Genomic DNA, 19029 nt, shown 5'->3' on the forward strand with positions numbered 1-19029 from the left:
GCAGAGAGGTGACAGACAATACGCACATTTTCAGACATATCCTTGATTTATATTCATTTAAATGAATGGCTGACCTTATTGTGCTCTTGGCACACTATCGTTCAAATTAAACCCAGTGTTGTACTTTGCAAACAGGAAGTTGGTTCTCATTGTAGTCAATGGTATTTTCGATAGTAACTGGTTAACTAGGTTTAACTAGTTAAAACTGTCTCTAATTTATTCGGATGCAAAGGAGGATTATAGATTTATAGACCTCACCAGGATCAGTCATTTTGTTAATTGACTGAAGTACTTCAACTACATTTTGATTATTACCTATCCATTATGTTCCATTTGGTGTAAAATGTGATCCTACTTAAAAGAATGATTGGGGTGTACAGCCTATCATCAAAGTTTTTGAGCTGACTATTGTTTTTCTTTGATTTTCTCAATTTTTCCTGCGTGAAGAAGTTTATATCTTTTCTATGCAGCCTCCATTGTCATAAAGAACTTGGGACGTCAGTGATCATTAAAACTGACTTACATCCCACAATCAGATTCTGCATAAAGCAAAACCATGTGATCCTTCACTCAGACAGATGTCATTGCATACCTCTTCCATTTAAGAATGTTGTCCAAATATTATCACATGTTTTCTGAATTTGTATTCAGCATATGCTGTCCACCCCAATTGCCCTTGTGATCACTTAAGAGTCAACCACATTGCTGTGGATCTGACATCATATGCAGCCCAAACGGGTAAAGATGGCATATTTCCTTCTCTAATGGATATTAATTAACCCCCATATGGGCTTTGCAGGAATTGGTGATAGATCTGTGACAACATTTATTGAAGCTAGATTTAAATTCCAGACTAATTGGATTTAATGTTGACTATTTTCTATGGTTAGGTTTAAGCCATACGGAGCCTTTGGATTACCAGTCCAGTGATATTACCAATAGACCACCACCTTGCCCCTCTATATGATACCGAGTCACACCAGGAAGATTCTGGGTTCTGTTTCTTGTGTGTAATTAATATAATACGTTGTATATATGTGATAATAGGTTGACAGCATTATAAAACATACTCCAGTATGTGATCGAGTTTGAATAAATTTAAATTCAGAAGAGTTTATGCATAACTCTTTCACATGATTCATCATACATGTTTATCACCGATGCTACCTGTTTTCACACAATCTGATCATTCAAAATCACTTAAAAGGACATAGTTATAACTAAAAAACACTCAATAAGTCTGTAAGCATGAGGTTACTAAAGAGCATTCCAAAGACGGAATATTTGAAGTGAATTGTCCAATAGGTTTTATTGCTTATATTTGAGACTTTTCTTGTGTGAAAGATGGGGTAAAATGGTCTTTTTGATGTCCAGATAACAGAAGACAAAGAGAAGATGAGTTGCTTCAAATTTTTGAAGATGATGATGTTCTGCTTCAATTGCATCGTCTTTGTAAGTATCATAATAATAAATTCAGTGGAATTCTTGGCTAAATGTTGGGGACACTAATGACTCTAATCATAGAGTGCCAAACATAGGTTTTAATGCACAGACCCGCCTGAACCATGCAAAATGTAGCATTATCAAATAAAGACCCTAGAGATATTGGACACTGAGACAAAAGAGGTTTGAGTATTGTATGGTGCATGGAGAACTCTATTTACAGACTAGCCTCTCATTACTATATTCAACATAGTTTCTTTAAAGTTCTGTTTAAAAGGTAATTTCTTCTTAATTTTCTCAAAGTTTAGCTTTGTTTTCCTAATTTCATATTTGGTATATTTTCTTCACCCAAATCTAAGCCACCAGATTGAGTTGGAAAACTTGCTAGAGAGATAATATTGCTTGTATTCATGCACAAGCCAACTATTTTTTGTTTCAGTTTCCTGATTTGCTTAAGCTAATCATTTTCCTGGATGAGTGCAGCTCAAGCAACATTCAGTAAATTAACAACATCCACAATAAAGCAACATGCTTGACTGGCACTCCATCCATCATCTGTAGCTATTCACCCAACCATTTGGCCAGTTCATGTTGTGCAGAACCAGTCATAGCTAAGACTGGATGTGGTAAGCTGTGAGGATGAACCCTATCAGAAATTTACCCAGCCACCCACTGCTCTTACATAAGTCCAGCTAACGTTTTTTTAAGCTTGTTTTCGAGCAAAGCTGACCAGTCATGCTGAGCAACAGGTTCAAAGGATTCAACTTAGGACCTGTCAGAATGTTGCGCATTTTGACGACATAGTCACACTTTTTAAGGATGATTATTCCTGTTTTTTTGTCAAGTTTACAGTTATGTATGTTCAGGTGCGACTTGAGGTTACCAGAAATTTGCATTGCATTGAAAACCGTATAATCATTCAGAATCCCTGAAAATAGGACCAAGCCATTTGTTCACCATGTGAGCTTAATGCCAAAATCAAGTGCATCTATCCTGTCAAGTCCTGTTAAGAACATCATGTTTCACCCCTCGTTCTTCTAAACCTTGCCTAGGATGATCCCTTCTCCAGGAAACAATGTAATTTTATTCCCTTTAGACCAAGAATATGCTTCCAAACAGTAGTCTCAGCGTGGCCCTCACCAGTGCCTGTGTTGTAGTAAAAGTAGGTATAGATGTTGAGAATGAATAGATTGTCTTATGAGCGTGCACAGGACATTTAAATAAAATATTCACTCTTACCACTGATTGATTTGGAACTAAGATCCTTTGTTAATGTGCCAATGCTTTACAAATCAGTTTACTAACAAGAATATCACTTTTTTTGTCATTTCTAGCTCGGAGGTGGTGCTATATTGGGAGTTGGAATCTGGGTGAAAGTGGATGGCGGTTCCTTCTTTGACATCCTGGCAAAACTAGCGCCACAACTGAACCAAATGGTGAATGTCGGGTATCTCTGCATTGCCATAGGGGCCTTCTTAGTACTGATTGGTTTCCTGGGTTGCTACGGAGCTGTGAAGGAGAACAAGTGCATGTTGATGATAGTGAGTAAAAACTTTTTGTTTGCTAGAGCTCTGGGTTCTGCTGTTGAATGGCTTTGTTGGATATGAGATTGAGTAGCTGAGCTACACAGATCAGTAACATCTTGGCTCAGTCAATGTTATCTGCTCTCAGCTGGAACAAGGACACGGGTATTCCAATTCTTCCCGGGTATCCCACGTGAACGATATGAAAGCCATCTAGAATTTTTGATCGCCAGCTAATGATGCTTGTGAATGTCAGGTATGGGTACATTAAATTCAGCCATGATACCTTCTGCAATCGAATGTTAACCCATACTTCTTATGCTCAAATAGAAAAATGAGTACTTGATTAAGAAAATGAGGCTGGTAAGTAACTGCACGAAGCCTAGAATCAACTTATGCAGGAGTAATACCGAAGAACAATTTGGAAGATGCAAATAAGGGGAAATTAGAGCTAGAAATTAGATTGACATAAGAGTATGAGTCAGTTTTGTGCAGTGTGAGGAAAGAGATTGCTGTTATCTTTTAATCACATTGAGTCTTATAACACAGTATGGCTAAACATTTCAGAATTTCATAAATCATGTCACAATTCAGTGTAAGTCATTTGCAATAGGGTTAGAGTTAGACTTCAGGCTGTGAATGTTTTTCTTGAATAAAGTATATAATTATTATTGGTGTATTTCTTTCCATTTTCAGTCTTACGACCCAGCTGAATGACTTAACATATTGCCCTTTAACCTCTAGTTTCAAATTCAGCCCTGTTAGATTGAAAGTCTCCCCTCTTTGCCAAAAAGTGATGTGAACCTGGATCAAACGCAAAATACTACAGACATTGGAAATGGAAATAAAAATAAAACATGTTGGAAATGCTCAGCAGGTCAGGCAGCATCTGTAATGAAAGAAACGAGAGTTAACATTTTAAATCAGTTTCATCAGCACTGGAAGATGTTAGAGAATTAACAGATTTATGCAGGAGCAGGCCAGGTTTAAGAGCTTGGAGAGTGGACAGTAAAGGGGAATGTCTATCATAGAATAACGAACAGGAGTGACTGAATGAAAAAAGTAAAAGTGGGTGGTATCAGGACGAGCAAAGAAACAAAAGATGGATTCAAGAAATACAAATGGTTACAGCATTATTACAGCAATGGTTACAGCATTATTACAGCAATGGTTACAAATAGCAAAGGGGAGGAACGCATGGGAGATGCTGCAAAAAGGAGCTATCAGTGCAGATCTGAGTTTGGGCTCATTTCCACTGAATGATAAGTGTTCTTAATTTGGAAATATCTTACCTGAGAATGGAGGTAAGGACAGCTAGTAGAATAAATAATGGGGAGGTGGTGGCTTAGTGTTAATGTCACTGGAGTAGTAAATCAGAACTTCAGTTCAATGCTCTCAGAATGTGGGTAAAAATCTCATCATGGAAGGTTTTGAAATGTGAATTTGATTTTAAAGAATTAAAAATAAACTATCTTAATGTTGACCACATAACCATTGTTGTAAAAACTCACGTGGTTCACTAATGTCACTTAGGGAAGGAAATCTGCTGTCCATACCTGGTCTGGTCTATGTGTGACTCCATACCCACAGCAATGTGGTTGACTCTGAATTGCCCTCTGAAATAGCCAGGGAGTTAGTCAGTTTAAAGGCAACCAAGAATAAAAAACAAATGATGGCCTTGCTAGCAAAGCATACATTAATACAATTTTGATTTGAAAACGAGAACTTTCTATGAACAGGAAGTATTCTGAGATTTACATTGTGGCGCTGACATCACTTCCAACTCTTTAAGATCTAAACCACTAATTTATGATTAACAATGTAGCAGCAAAAAGTCAAGAAAATCTAATGGTATAAAAATCAAACTCCTAACTGACACAAGATATGTATATTTTTGTGACAGTAACAGGACAATAAGTCAAAACATGTGGAAGATAGGAGAGACCTTTGAAATGTGGATGCCACAATATGCTAAACATTCCACATGCAGATGAAAAGACAAATGCGAGGTCCTTGAATTTGCAAGAGCAAAAAGAATGTAAAAAGTGACATCCAAAAAAGAAAATATTTCAGCCATTTTATCACAGCTAAGAAACCACAACAAACTTTCGAGAGAGAAATGATAAGGGCTGCAGGAAGACCAGTTATATTTGAATGATGGATGTCACAGGGCGCTTGCAGACAAATTACAGTGGCTCGTTGAAGTTGCCACAAAACAAATGTTTGCTACAGACAGTGATGGCAAATCTCTACGCAGAAGTAGCTACAAGCAACAACTGCAGTAACAAGAAGGTCACAGTTTCAATGCCTTGTCTCAGTGATAGCAACCTGGTAAATGAGAACAAGTAAATCTCATTTGGGGGAAGAATTAGTCTCAGTTTTTGTGCCTTCACAGTCAATTAGCATATTGATGCTCATTGTCTGGCTTGCAACTGAAGACTGCCTTTAAGCACAGATTAATATCTGTACCATTTCTTATGTGTGTGGAATCTCTTACTAGACAGGGATTATTTGGAATTGAGTAAAATTCACAATTAATATGTACTTACTGCACTGTGGATGAAAAGAACTTCTGGCACAATCTGTTGGCAAGTTCTATTTGTTTTTTGCTGTGTTCACCGTGACTAGTAAGATTAACACATCAGTCCACTGATCGCCTCCAGCGCTCATCTGTTATTATCATCCTAAACATACAAACAAAAATATTTTTAAAGTACCTTGATTTCCCAAGGTACTAGTAAATTAAGAGGAAGAAGTGTTGATTTTTGCCATTTCTCCTTCTAGTTTTTCATCATAATACTACTGATCTTCATAGCTCAGATTGCGGGTGCTGTGGTTGTCCTTGCATTCTCTGGCTTGGTAAGTATCTCTGAAATACAATGGTTCAACAATATCATTTCAACATAATCATGGGAAGAAAAACATTGAGGAGATGCATTTAGAAGATTGGATTGCACAATTAGGTAACAAGAAATCACACTGTAGCTCAGGATGCAGCATGTAACAAAGCATATCAGTTAGATCATTGAATGATAGAAATTTGACAGCACAGGATGAGGCCATTTGGCCCATCATATTTGCACCAGTTGAGAAGCCATCCAGTCTAACCTCACTTCCCAACGAGGGCAGCATGGTAGCTCAGTGATTAGTACTGCTGTCTCACAGCACCAGGGAATGGGCTTCCATTCCATCCTCGGGCAACTGTCTTTGCTGAGTTTGCACATTCTCCCTGTGTATGTTGGTTTCTTCCAGCTGCTCCAGTTTTCTCCCACAGTCCAATGATGTGCAGGTTAAGTGGATTGGCCATGCTAAATTGGCAAGTTTCCACAAAAACACAAGCTAGGTGGGAAGTGTGGGTTTACAGGGATAGGTCTGGGTGGATGTACTTATGAGGGATGGTGTGGACACAATGGGCTGAATGGCCTGCTTTCACACTGTTGGAATTCTATGATTCTGATAGTACCTCAGTCCATACTCTGGAGGTTACAGCATTTCGAGTGATTTTTAAATGTAGTGAGGGTTTCTGCCTCTACCAGCCTTTCACCTAATGAGTTCTACAGCCCTACTGTGCTCTGGGTGAAAAGCATTTTCAACTCCCCTGGTCTCTCCCACCAATTAGTTTAAATCAATGCTCCCTGTTCATTAACCTCTCACTAAGGAAACAGTTCCTTTCTATTGACGCAAGGCTTCTCATTATTTTATGGTGGTATGATACAGTTCACTCAGGGAATCCAGCTTGGTGTAGCAATGTGAACATGTACATGGGTGCTGTAGTCTGCAGCAGTGGTAGAGGCTTGATCATTCTTTCCATCATGTGGGTGCCCAGGAATCTCCTGTGCTGTTACCACCTGCCTAATCAACCTGTTTGGGCCAGGGCATCTTCCTTTGCACTCAAAGTATAATTTGAATCTAATGCTTCTTGCTCAAAAGCAGAGACACTACTCAGTGGGTCATAAGTCTTGCCTCATCGTGCACATCAACTTGCTCTATTTTAAAGAAAACAAGACTTGCTAATCTAATTTGTTATTGTTGCTAAAATTCTCCAGTCCTGGTGACACCTACACAAATCTTCTGAACTAGCTGGTTTTACCCAGGGTAGTTAAGCAGCTATAATGCCTTCAGTACCCCAGCTGTAGGATGGGAAATTGATCGAGTTTCATGTGTTGTGAATATATTAGTGTGACTTAAGCTGGGAAGTGTACTTTTACAGACGAGGGTTAGGAACGAAAATACCTCTGTGATGAACACACTAGGTAATAATGACTGTCAAGGTTCATGAGTGAAGACTGACCAATTGGGTGAGAAACTTAAAATGGACAGAGATTGATAACTTGAAGAAATAATTGCCTTTGGTCAAAGAACAGGAACCAGAAAACTATCTCTGTTACATCATCACATATTTTTGATATTTATGTGGCCCTGGGACGTGTTTCCAAACAAAGACACCTAGGAGTGAAGGTGCTTCTTGAAAGTACAGTCACAAGTAGACAATGTAGTGAAGAAGAAGTCAGGCATTCTTGCCTTCACTGGTCAGTGCACGAAGTATAGGAGTTGGTGTGCCATGTCGTGGCTGTACAGGATGTTAGTTAGACTACTTTTGGAATAATGTATTTAGTTCTGTTCTCCCTGCTACAGGAAAAGATGTTGCTAAACGTTAAAGGATTCAGAAAAAATTTGCAAGGATGTTGCCAGGTTTGCAGGGTTTGAGATATAGGGAGAGGCTGAATAATCTGTTTTTTTTTGTCCCCCATGGAGCATTGGAGACTGAGGTTTGTAAAATCATGACAGGCATGGATAGGGTGAATAGCCTGTGTCTTTTTCCCAGGGTAGGGGAGTCCAAAACTAGAGGGCATAGGTTTAAGGTGTGAGGGTAAGAGTACTAAGTAAAGTGCAGTAAGTAACATTTCTGCTTTCGAGTCAGAAGCATCAGATTCAAGTCATACCTTGAGTGCAAAGAAAGTTGCATTCATATTGCGGCCAAAACAGGTTGTTTATTAACCTGCAAATCCATTCATCACATAAGCTTTTTCACACAGAGGGTGGTGGGTGTACGGAACAAGTTGCCAGAGGAAATGGTGGAGGCGGCTGTCTTGACTCATAAGTTCCATTCCACATCACCCTTGAGCTTGCAGGCTTATTTGGTTCCTTGTCAAACAACATCTTAATTCTAAAACTCTCATCCTTGTTTTCAATTTTCCTCCACAGCCTTGTCCCTCCCTTTCTTTATAATCCCTGAGCTTCAGATATTCTGGCCTCTTGTGTACTCCCAATTGTAATCGCTGTACTATTGGTGGCCATACCTTCAATTATGTACAGCCCAATCTCTGGAATGCTATAACTATATCCATATTTCTCTCTGCATTGCTTTCCTCCTTTAACCTACTTCTTAATCAAAATTTAGATCAGCTGATCTTATATTTTCTTAAGTGACTCAGTGTCATACTTCTTTTAAAAATAATGTTCAACATAAATATTCATTTTCATAGAATCCCTACAGTATGAAAACAGGCTCTTCGACCCAACAAGTCTACACTGACCCTCATAAATAGTTTGGTTTGTACAAACAGAAGGATAATCAGGCTCAGTAAATCAGGTGTAACAGTAGATACTGCAGATTGAACAGTAGGTAACAATTAATATGCTTCAGTTGAGTGTTGTTGCTAAATATAACTTCTAGAATCAACAAAATGAACATGTTGAAATAGCAAGGATCCTTCATTTCAAAATTAATTCTTAACATGGGTCTGTTTTGTTTTCCAGGCTGATATTTTTGTTGGTTACATTCAGATCTGGGCAGTGAAATCAATCAAAGATGAATATGGCAAAAGTTCAGACATGACTACACTATGGGATGCAGTGATGAATGAGGTAAATAATGTATAAGATATGAATGTTATAAAATTATACGTGTGGAGAGTATATTATAAAAGATGTAATAGAACAGCACGTAGAAATATGTAATATAATCAAGCAGAGTCAGCATGGTTTCACGAAGGAAAAATCATACTGAACAAAATTATCAGATTTCATTGAGGACATAACGAGCAGGTTAGGTAATGGGGAACAAAACAAAGAACTGCAGATCTGAAACAAACAAAAACAGAATTTGCTGGGGAAACTGGGCAGGTCTGGCATCATCTGTGGAGCGAGCAACAGGGTTAATGTTTTGTGACCTTTCTTCAGAGCGGGCTAACATACAAAACTAGCATAGAAGTTCAGCAGGTAAAAGGGAAAGCAAATGGATATTTGTCTTTATTATGAGTAGAATGGCGTATATTGCTTAAACTCTGCAAGGCAGTAGTCAGACTACAGCTGGTTTTGGTGAACAGTTTTGGGCCCTTATATCAGAGGAATTTTGGGGACATTGGAGACAGTGTAGAGAAAATTCACTAGGTCAATCGCAGGTAGGGGTGTACTATCTTGTGAGGACATATTGAGTAGATTGGGCCTGTACTCATTGGAGTTTAGAAAAAACCAAAGATTCTTACGGGACTTGACAGAGTAGAAATGGAAAGGTTGTTTCCCTTATGGGAAAGTCTAAAACCAGAGGGCATAATCTCAGAGACAGGATTCACACATGTGAGACAGAGATGAGGAGGAATTTCCTGTATGAGGGTAGTGAATCAGTAAAATTTTTTTACCGTGCCACAGAGGGCTGGAACAACTGTGTTGTTAAGAATATTCAAGGCTGAAATAGACAAGATTTTAATCAAAACCAAAAGAACTGCGGATGCTGTATATCAGGAACAAAAACAAAGTTGCTGAGCTCCTTCTGTGAAGATTTTCATCAGTTAATCATTGAGTGCTACAGCAGACTTGATGGGTTGAATGACTTCTGCTAATATGTCTTATGGTCTAATAAATCTAATGTTAAAACTCAGGCTAAATTTTGTAGCTAAGTGTATTTTTTTAATGTAAGTTTTGAGAACTGATCTGTCCACTGTCCCATTTACAAGAATAAAGAACAAACGCATCACTTAATAATATTTTAAAGGTATTCAGTCACATCATATGCTGCCAGAGATGGAGCTTGAATCACAGTTGTCAACTTAGGGAAGGCACCCCTAGTTAAGAAAAGAAAGTGCAGTGGTGCAAAATCAGTAAAGCCTCCAACATAGGAACAATAAGAAAAAGTAGTTTTGTACTTGATTTTGAACTTAAGGCAGACTGGAAGCCGCTTAATATCTGATGGTACAAGGTGGCTGATGTGCAATACACATTCCATTCACTTTTGATGGCGTGTGAATTGAAATAAAACTCTGACCAGAAAAAACATATACAGGGTATGTGTCCTAACGTTTCTGAACAGATTGATTTAAAATATCTACATGATAAAACAAAGAAGAGAAAAATTTGAATTTAGAATCATAGACATGATACAGCACAGATGGGGGCCATTTGGCCTGTCTTATCCATGCTGACCCAAAGATACCCAGGTGACCTTTCTAATCCCATCTTCCTGCACACTGCCCATATCCCTGCATCTTACAGCACTTAAGGTGTGTATCCAGGTGTTTAGGATCTCTGCATCCACCACCAACTCAGGCAGCAAATTCCAGACTTCCACCAACCTCTGTAAAAAATGTTTTTTCTTATGTTCCCATCTAATCCTTCTGACACTTAGCCTGAATCTACAGCCCCTGGTTTTTGAACTCTCTGCCAAGTGAAACAGTTTCCTCCTGTCTACTCTATCTCGACCCCTCATAATTTTGTATACCTTATTCATGTCACCCCTCAACTTTCTCTGTTCCAAGGAAAATAATCCCAACCTCCCCAGTCTCTCCTTGTAGCAACATGCTGTAGCCCTGGCAACATTCTAGTATATCTTCTCTGGCACTTTCTCCAGAGCAATTACATCCTTCCATAATGTGGTATCGAGAACTGCACAGAATACTTCAGTTGTGGCCTCACCGGCGTCTGATTTAGTTTCATCATTATATCCCTACTTTTGTATTCTATACCTCTGCCAATGAAGGAGAGTATTCCATATGCCTTGCTTACAACCTTTTCCACCTGTACTGCTACTTTTAGGGAGTTGAGCACTTGCACATCGAGAACTCTCACTTCATCTACCCCTCTCAGTATATTCCCATTCATTATGTATTCCCTTAACTGTTTGACCTTCCTAAACGCACTACCTCACTCTTATCAGAGTTGAAGTCCATCTGCCATTTTCCTGCATTGTCCTCCAACCCAGCTATATCATTTTGGAACATATAGTTATCATCTACACTATCCACTACATGGCCAATTTTTGTGTCGTCTACAAATTTCCCAACTGTGACCCCTTGTTCAAATCCACTTCGTTATTGTATTAAAAAACAGCAAGGGTTCCAACAGCTAGTCCTGTAGAACACCACGTGAAACAGCTTTCCATTCGTGAGGGTAGTCATTGACCATTACCCTTTGTTTCCTGTTACAAAGCCAATTTTGGATCCAATTCAACACATTAGTCTGTATCCCATGAGCTTTTGTTTTTTTGATCAGATTGCCACATGGGATGTTGTCAAGTGACTTAGCAAAATCCATGCAGACAACATCCACTGCACTACCATCATCACACCTCCTTGTCACTTCTTCAAATATGAGTTTGCTCGCTGAGCTGGAAGGTTAGTTTTCAGACGTTTCGTCACCATTCTAGCTAACATCATCAGTGAGCCTCCGACGAAGCGTTGGTGTTATGTCCCACTTTCTATTTATAGCCCAAGGAAACCTAACCAGATAAATAAAGTGGGACATAACACCAGCGCTTCGTCGGAGGCTCATTGATGATGTTACCTAGAATGGTGACGAAACGTCTGAAAACTAACCTTCCAGCTCAGCAAGCAAACTCACATCCAGAGCCTCAACCGGAGCTACAAATCTTCTCAAAACTCGCTAACTTCTTCAAATAATTCACTCAAATTTGTAGAGGCATGACCTTCCCTTAATAAAGCCATGCTATCCCTGACTAGTCCATGCCTTTATAAGTGACAGTTTATCTGATCTCTCAGGATTGATCCTAACAATTTGCCCACCACCGAGATAAGACTAACTGGCCTATAATTGTCAGAGATAATGGGAACTGCAGATGCTGGAGATTCCAAGATAATAAAATGTGAGGCTGGATGAACACAGCAGGCCAAGCAGCATCTCAGGAGCACAAAAGCTGACGTTTCGGGCCTAGACCCTTCATCAGAGAGGGGGATGGGGGGAGGGAACTGGAATAAATAGGGAGAGAGGGGGAGGCGGACCGAAGATGGAGAGTAAAGAAGATAGGTGGAGAGGGTGTAGGCCTATAATTGTACCTTTTTTAAACAACGGAAGCACATGTACATTCCTCCAGTTCTCTAACACCTCACCTGAATCTAGTGAGAATTGGAAAATAATCATCAGAGCATCTGCTATTTCCTCCCTGACCTCCTTCAATAACATAGGGAACAATCCATCTAATCCTGGCAACTTATTGACTTTCAAAGATTCCAACTCCTGTAACATTTGGTGTCTCGTTATGATTATTTCATCCAAGACTACATACTACTCCTGTTGGATTTCTATATCTAAATCACTCTTTTGTTTTATGAATATGGAGACAATAATTTCATTTAAAATTCATCCCATGTCTTCTGCATCTTCACACAAGTTCGCTCCTTCATCTTCGATACATCTACTTTTACCTTAACTAACATTTTCTTCGTATATTGGTAAAACATCTTTTTATCGATACTAACACTTTTTTCATGCCCTGGCTTTGACTTCCTTTTTTTTCCCCCACTTGAGCCCTGTACTTTCTATACTCCTATCTGCAATGTTGAATTTTTTTACAGTTATAAGTTTTTCTGTTTAATCTTCTCCTATTTTTCTAGACAACCATGGGGTTCTAGATTTGGAAATAGCATTCTTATTTTTGGAGAGGACATGTCTACTTTGTGCCCTAAAGATCTCACTTTTTAACAGCAGAGAATCAGGTCTTTAAAAAAGACAGGTGTTGTGGTGCAGTGGTAGTGTCCCTTATGTTTGGATCAGAAAACCCTGGTTCAAGTCTCACATGCACCTGACATGTGAACAAGGCTGAAAAGTTTGGTTTTTACATAAAATCTATATCTGGATTCTGACTAATCGACACTTTACCCTCTAATGTTAATATGGGCGACCGACTTACAGACATTCATAAAATCACCAAGGTATGGGAACAGGCAGCAAATGGTACACTTTCAGCTTCCATCCAATACTGCTCTAAGCATGTCAATCAGCACTCTCTCTCAAGTAACAAAGTGTGGAGCTAGATGAACACAGCAGGCCAAGCAGCATCTTAGAAGTACAAAAGTTGATGTTTCGAGCCTAGACACTTCATCAGAAAAGACCCTTCATGCAGATGGCCTCAAGGCACTCCGCTTCTTCCTGTCCCGCAGACCCAACCAGTCCTCCTCCACCGACACCCTCATCCGCCTAGCCGAACTCATCTTCACCCTCAACAACTTCTCTTTCGATTCCTCCCACTTCCTACAGAGAAAGTGGGTGACCATGGGTACCTGCATGGGCCCAAGCAATGCCTGCCTCTTTGTAGATTACGAGGAACAGTCTCTCTTCTGCACCTACACTGGCCCCAAACCCCACCTCTTCCTCGGTTACATTGATGACTGTATCAGCGCCGCCTCGTGCTCCCAAGAGGAGCTCGAACATTTCATCCACTTCACCAATACCTTCCACCCCAACCTCAAAAAGTTTTTCTGATGAATGGTCTAGGCCCGAAACGTCAGCTTTTGTGCTCCTAAGATGCTGCTTGGCCTGCTGTGTTCATCCAGCTCCACACTTTGTTATCTCGGATTCTCCAACATCTGCAGTTCCTATTATCACTCTCTCTCAAGTAGGCTTGTTATCTCAAAATTCTGTGTTGGGTCAAGCTATGTAAAATGTTCCTTTTTTCAACTTGCCACTATTCTCACCTCTGTTGTTATATGTTGGTTTATCACAATATACTCTAAGAGGAATAAAGGATTTGAGTAAATCGGAGGGCTAGCACAGACTAGATCGGTTGAGCAGTCTCTTTCTGTGCTGTATGTATTGTATTATTCTATTGTACGTATGCACTGCATTCTGTGAAAACAAGCTGAAAATTGCAATTCATTATAAGTTTTCAATACAAACTAAAACACTTTAGATATTTTCCAACTAACTTGTTCAGAGATATCATTGCACACCCGGGGAGCAGGTGGGACTTGAACCCAGAATGCTTGGTCTAGACGTAGGGTCATTACCACTGCGCCACAAAACTACCCCAAAACTTTTTATTGACTTGACTGTCACATGGTACAGATGAGTATTGGTGAGGCTGTTCCACAGCCAGCTGAAAACTATAACAACCTCCCCAAAAAATATTTCTCTCAGAAACATACACAATTTACATTCATATGTCATCTTTGACATGTAATTATTTACCACAGTTCTGCATTCAACTTGCATTTGTAAACAATATCAAATCCAGACAAGCTACATTGTTTTTAAAATAAATACTTATTCTAATACCTGATCAGCATACTTTAGCATGTTGAATATTAGAAAATGTTTTGAAACCACATTCACTGTTTTGTAAACCTCTTTTTCCCGTGTTTCTTTTCCAGTTCAAGTGTTGTGGATTCAAAAACTTTGACGATTTTACAAACTCACCTTTCTACAATGATACGTCGTCTAAGTATCCCCAGCAATGCTGCAAGACTCAATCTCATTGTTTAGGTGCCAACATTAAGAATTCTGTGCCGGTAATGTATACAGTGATAAACAACTTTACCTCATCATTTGACTTTTTGATGTTATTATGCCTTCATGCAATCTGTTACAAAGCAAAACCTGGCCACTGCTGAGGTACTGAGTCTCCCACTTAAGAAGGTGGGGTCAGTTGCTGGTGTGCCTCCACACCCAGAGAGTGACTTTCTAGCTTTAGGCCCACAGCAATACCTTTATGTTGAATCTTCTCCAAGGTGTTGTGCCATAATGATACACTTCTTTCATCAGGTGCCTGAATTATCTTTTTCCAGGAGTTGTATGTCATTTAACTAGACCCAGTCAAAGTTTGGGACATGGTCAGGAACAGGTTCCTTCATCATTACGGGTTTTGCCAGCTTGTGGAGGACAGTGCTCGGGACACTGAGCTGACCAGACTCAGAGACGTGTTGGATGGCAAAAATGCGGATGGGTAACACCAGAACAGTTGGCTGAGAGGGTGTTGGCCAACATCCAGCATGTGACGTGAGCTATCCAGCACCTTATGAATGAGGTGCTTGGGCCGAATATGTCTGTGAAAATTAGGGTCCTTCCTGTTTCCATTGGGGATCTGGGATGAAGAGTGCTGCATGTGACAGTCCCATGCACACATAGGCTTTGGAAGTACACCAAGTCCCAGGCTACATGTTGTTTTTCTGGTCTGGATATAAATGTTTTTCATATCTGTGTCGATTGTTTTCATGTGCAGCTCCTCTTTAGCTTTTTGAAGGGACTTTTCCTCAACAGTTGGTTGCACGTCAGCCCACATTCCTGATGTATATGTGCCTTGAGCGGGGTGGGTAGGCAAGTCACATGGCTCCCTCATGGATCTGTCCCTGGACCTAGCCGCAGTGGCCATCAAAAGATCCGAGGCAACAGGTTGTGGAGGGGTTCATAGTGCCTGACTGCCTACTGCTGTTTCACAGTTAAGTCCATGCTCATGCGTCCATTGAGACGGAGCATGCAGTGTCCACTGGTCTTTAGAGACTGGTGGGCACTGCAGGAGCTGGGTGTATGATCACCCTGAACAAAATTACACCATTTGTTACTTTTATTCTGTAAATTTCTGTTTTGTTATGTAAGTTTCCATTAACTGTTAATTTGCAGAAATGTTACAGTGTCCTATTAGGGGCCGTTGAACCAAATTTTGTTTGTTTAAAGGGGCAGAACCCATTACAGCTGCCTGGAGATGCAGATTAAAGCAATGATTAACATCAGGAAGGTGTCATGTTCAGCAGAATGTAACTCAATCAACAATATTTTTGGTTTGGTCCCATTATCTGGTTAATCAGCTGAGTAAGGTAAATCAGGAACGACAGTAATAGAAAGAGTGGAAGAAAATGCAGTGCCAGGCACAACCATAGGATGTCCCAAAGTGTCTCACGGTCAATAAATTACTGATTGAGGTGTAGTCACTGTTAGTAAGCAGACAAAATTGGAGATACTTTGCAAAAAATAAAATCTCCCGAAAAAGCAATGAAATCAGATTATTTAACTTTGTTTTAGTGCTGGTGAAGGAGAAATGTTATCCATTTCCATGGTTGAACAGTGACATAGCATCTTTTACAGCATCTTTGCGGATGGGCTTGTGTTTTAGGTCTTGTCCAAAAGACGTTACCCAAAACAGAGCAACTTCCCCTAAACCAGTGCTTCAAAAACTTGTCGCCAATGTGACCCCATGTTGAGACTTGAAAATTGTCATGACCCCTCAGTGACAGATCTGAGAACAAAGTGTAGGAGTGAAGACAAGCAGTGAGTGTCAGAACAGAGCATGAGACTGGGCCTTTTTTGGAGCAGGACTGAGACCTCAAAATTCAGTCAGTTCAACCATGCTCAGAAGTGAGGATTAAAGGCCCCTTGTGAATTATATGGATTTGGAAAGGCAAGGACTGATTAGGGACAGTCAATATGGCTTTGTGTGAGAGAAATTGTGTCTCACTAATTTGATTGAGTTTTTTTGAAGAGGTGACAAAGAACATTGATGAAGGCAGAGTGGTAGATGTTGTCTAAATGGATTTAAGCAAAGTATTTGACAAGGTTCCACATGGTAGATTGGTTAAGGTTAGATCACTAGCCACTTGGATACAAAATTGTCTTGATATTAGGGGACAGTGGTGTGGTGGGGGACTGGAAGCCTATGACTGGCGGTGTGCCACAAGGATCAGTGCTGGGTCTGAGAATAACACAGTGTGAAGCTGAATGAATACAGCAGGCCAAGCAGCATCAGAGGAGCAGGAAAGTTGCTGGGTCTACTGCTTTTTGTCATTTATATAAATGATTTGGATATGAACATAGTAGCATGGTTAATAATTCTGCAGATGACACCAAAATAGATGATGTAGTGGACAGTGAAGATGATGATCTCAGAGTACAACTGGAGTTTGATTAGATGGGGCAATGGGCTGAGGAGTGGCATATGGCATCCACCACTTCTTCTGGAAGTTCATTCCATATAAACCATTCTCTGCATAAATGAATTGACCTTTATGTCTTAAATCATTCTCCTCTCACCTTTAAAAATATGACCCTAATCTTGAAAACCCCCCTCTAGGGAAAAGACATCTGCCATTCACCTTATGTATACTCCTCATGATTTTATACACCTCTATAACATCACCTCTCAACCTCCTATACTCCAGTGAAAAAATATCCCAGCCTATCTAGCTTAATAATATTCTTCCTGTAACAGGACAACAAGAACTGGACACAGTACTCAAGAAGAGACCTCACCAATGTCCCGTACAACCTCAACATAATGTCCCAAGCCCTATACTCAAAGGTCTGAGCAATGAAGGCAAGCATGCTGAAGGCCTTCTCAACAACCATATCTAAATGTAATGTAGGTCTTTCTGTTCGACGACACTACCCAAAGCCTTACTTTTCATTGTATAAGTCCTGCCTTTGTTTGCTTCACCAAAATATAACACCTCGCATTTATCCAAATTAAATTCCATTTGGCCCTCTTCAGCCTATTTACCCAATTGATCTTTGTAATCTTAGATAACCTTCTTCACTGTCCACTACATCACCAATTATGGTGTCATTCACAAAATTTACTAGGTGTGCTATTCAGTCACAATTTGAAACTGAATCAAGATTTTTTTAAAAAAAGTAATTCATGAGATGTGGGTGTTGCTGGTGGAGGGTCAGCATTTATTGCCCACCCCGAGTCGCATCTTGAGAAGATGTTGACAAGTAGCCTTGAACCACTGCAGTCCATTTGGTGGAGGTAGACCCACGATGTTTTTAGGGAGAGAGTTTCAGGATTTGACCCAGCAACAGAGAAGAAACAGCAATTTATTTCCAAGTCAGGATAGTGAGTAGCTCACAAGGGAACTTGCAGGTTGTTGGTGTTCCTGTTTCTGCTTTTGTCCATCCACATGGTAGTGATCATGGGTTTGGAAGGTTCTGTTGTACCTGTACTTCAAGTATCAAGAAATCCCAATCATGATGGAAGGGAGGTTTCCTTTATCTGTCCCATATTCCAAACCCTCCTACTTCCCCGCCCAGAAATTTGGGTAACGTCCAAAGATATTTAACTACTTCAAGACAGTAGTGAAATAAGCCAAATTCAACATAATTGCCTTTGCCAAGAGCAGAAGTTGGTCATGATCTGAACTAAGTGAAAGGAGCAAAAGTATGAACTCCAACAGAGGTCAATACAAGTTGAATCCTGCTTTTTTAGAGCATCTTCTGAGTTTCTGCTGCCTTTATGTTCTGGTCTCCACATTACCAAAAGGATGTGGATGCTTTGGAGAGGGTGCAGAGGAGGTTCACCAGGATGTTGCCTGGTATGGAGGGTGCTAGCTATGAAGAGAGGTTGAATAGATTAGGATTATTTTCATTAGAAAGACGGAGATTGAGGGGGGACCTGATTGAGGTCTACAAAATCATGAGGGGTACAGGCAGGGTGGATAGCAAAAAGCTTTTTCCCAGAGTGAGGGACTCAATTACTAGGGGTCATGAGTTCAAAGTGAGAGGAGGAAAGTTTAAGGGAGATATGCGTGGCAAGTTCTTTACACAGAGGGTGGTGGGCGCCTGGAACGCATTGCCAGCGGAGGTGGTAGTCGCAGACACGTTAGCGTCTTTTAAGATATATTTGGACAGGTACATGGATGGGCAGGGAGCAAATGGACACAGACCGTTAGAAAATAGATGACAGGTTAGACAGAGGATCTTGATCGGCGCAGGCTTGGAAGGCCGAAGGGCCTGCTCCTGTGCTGTAGGTTTCTTTGTTTATTGGCCATGTGTGTCTGATATGCTGCAGTGCCACTGTCCAACCTTAATAATTTCAGTGATCCTTGGATTTGGAACAAATCTACCC

The 19029-nt window shown here is 40.2% G+C and overlaps 1 protein-coding gene across 2 annotated transcripts in view; it reads left to right on the top strand.

Moving 5' to 3' along the window:
- LOC125447368 (tetraspanin-1-like) overlaps positions 1–19029 on the top strand; it is a 40350-nt gene that overhangs the window by 12855 nt on the left and 8466 nt on the right. For both annotated transcript variants that reach the window (XM_048521689.2, XM_048521690.2), the window contains 5 exons: positions 1375–1452; positions 2778–2984; positions 5751–5825; positions 8727–8834; positions 14567–14704. In XM_048521689.2, coding sequence (XP_048377646.1) covers positions 1375–1452; positions 2778–2984; positions 5751–5825; positions 8727–8834; positions 14567–14704 — 606 coding nt within the window. The remainder of the gene's footprint in view (positions 1–1374; positions 1453–2777; positions 2985–5750; positions 5826–8726; positions 8835–14566; positions 14705–19029) is intronic.

The sequence above is a fragment of the Stegostoma tigrinum genome, chromosome 35 (genome assembly GCF_030684315.1).
Source record: "Stegostoma tigrinum isolate sSteTig4 chromosome 35, sSteTig4.hap1, whole genome shotgun sequence".
NCBI classification, from domain to species: Eukaryota; Metazoa; Chordata; class Chondrichthyes; order Orectolobiformes; family Stegostomatidae; genus Stegostoma; species Stegostoma tigrinum.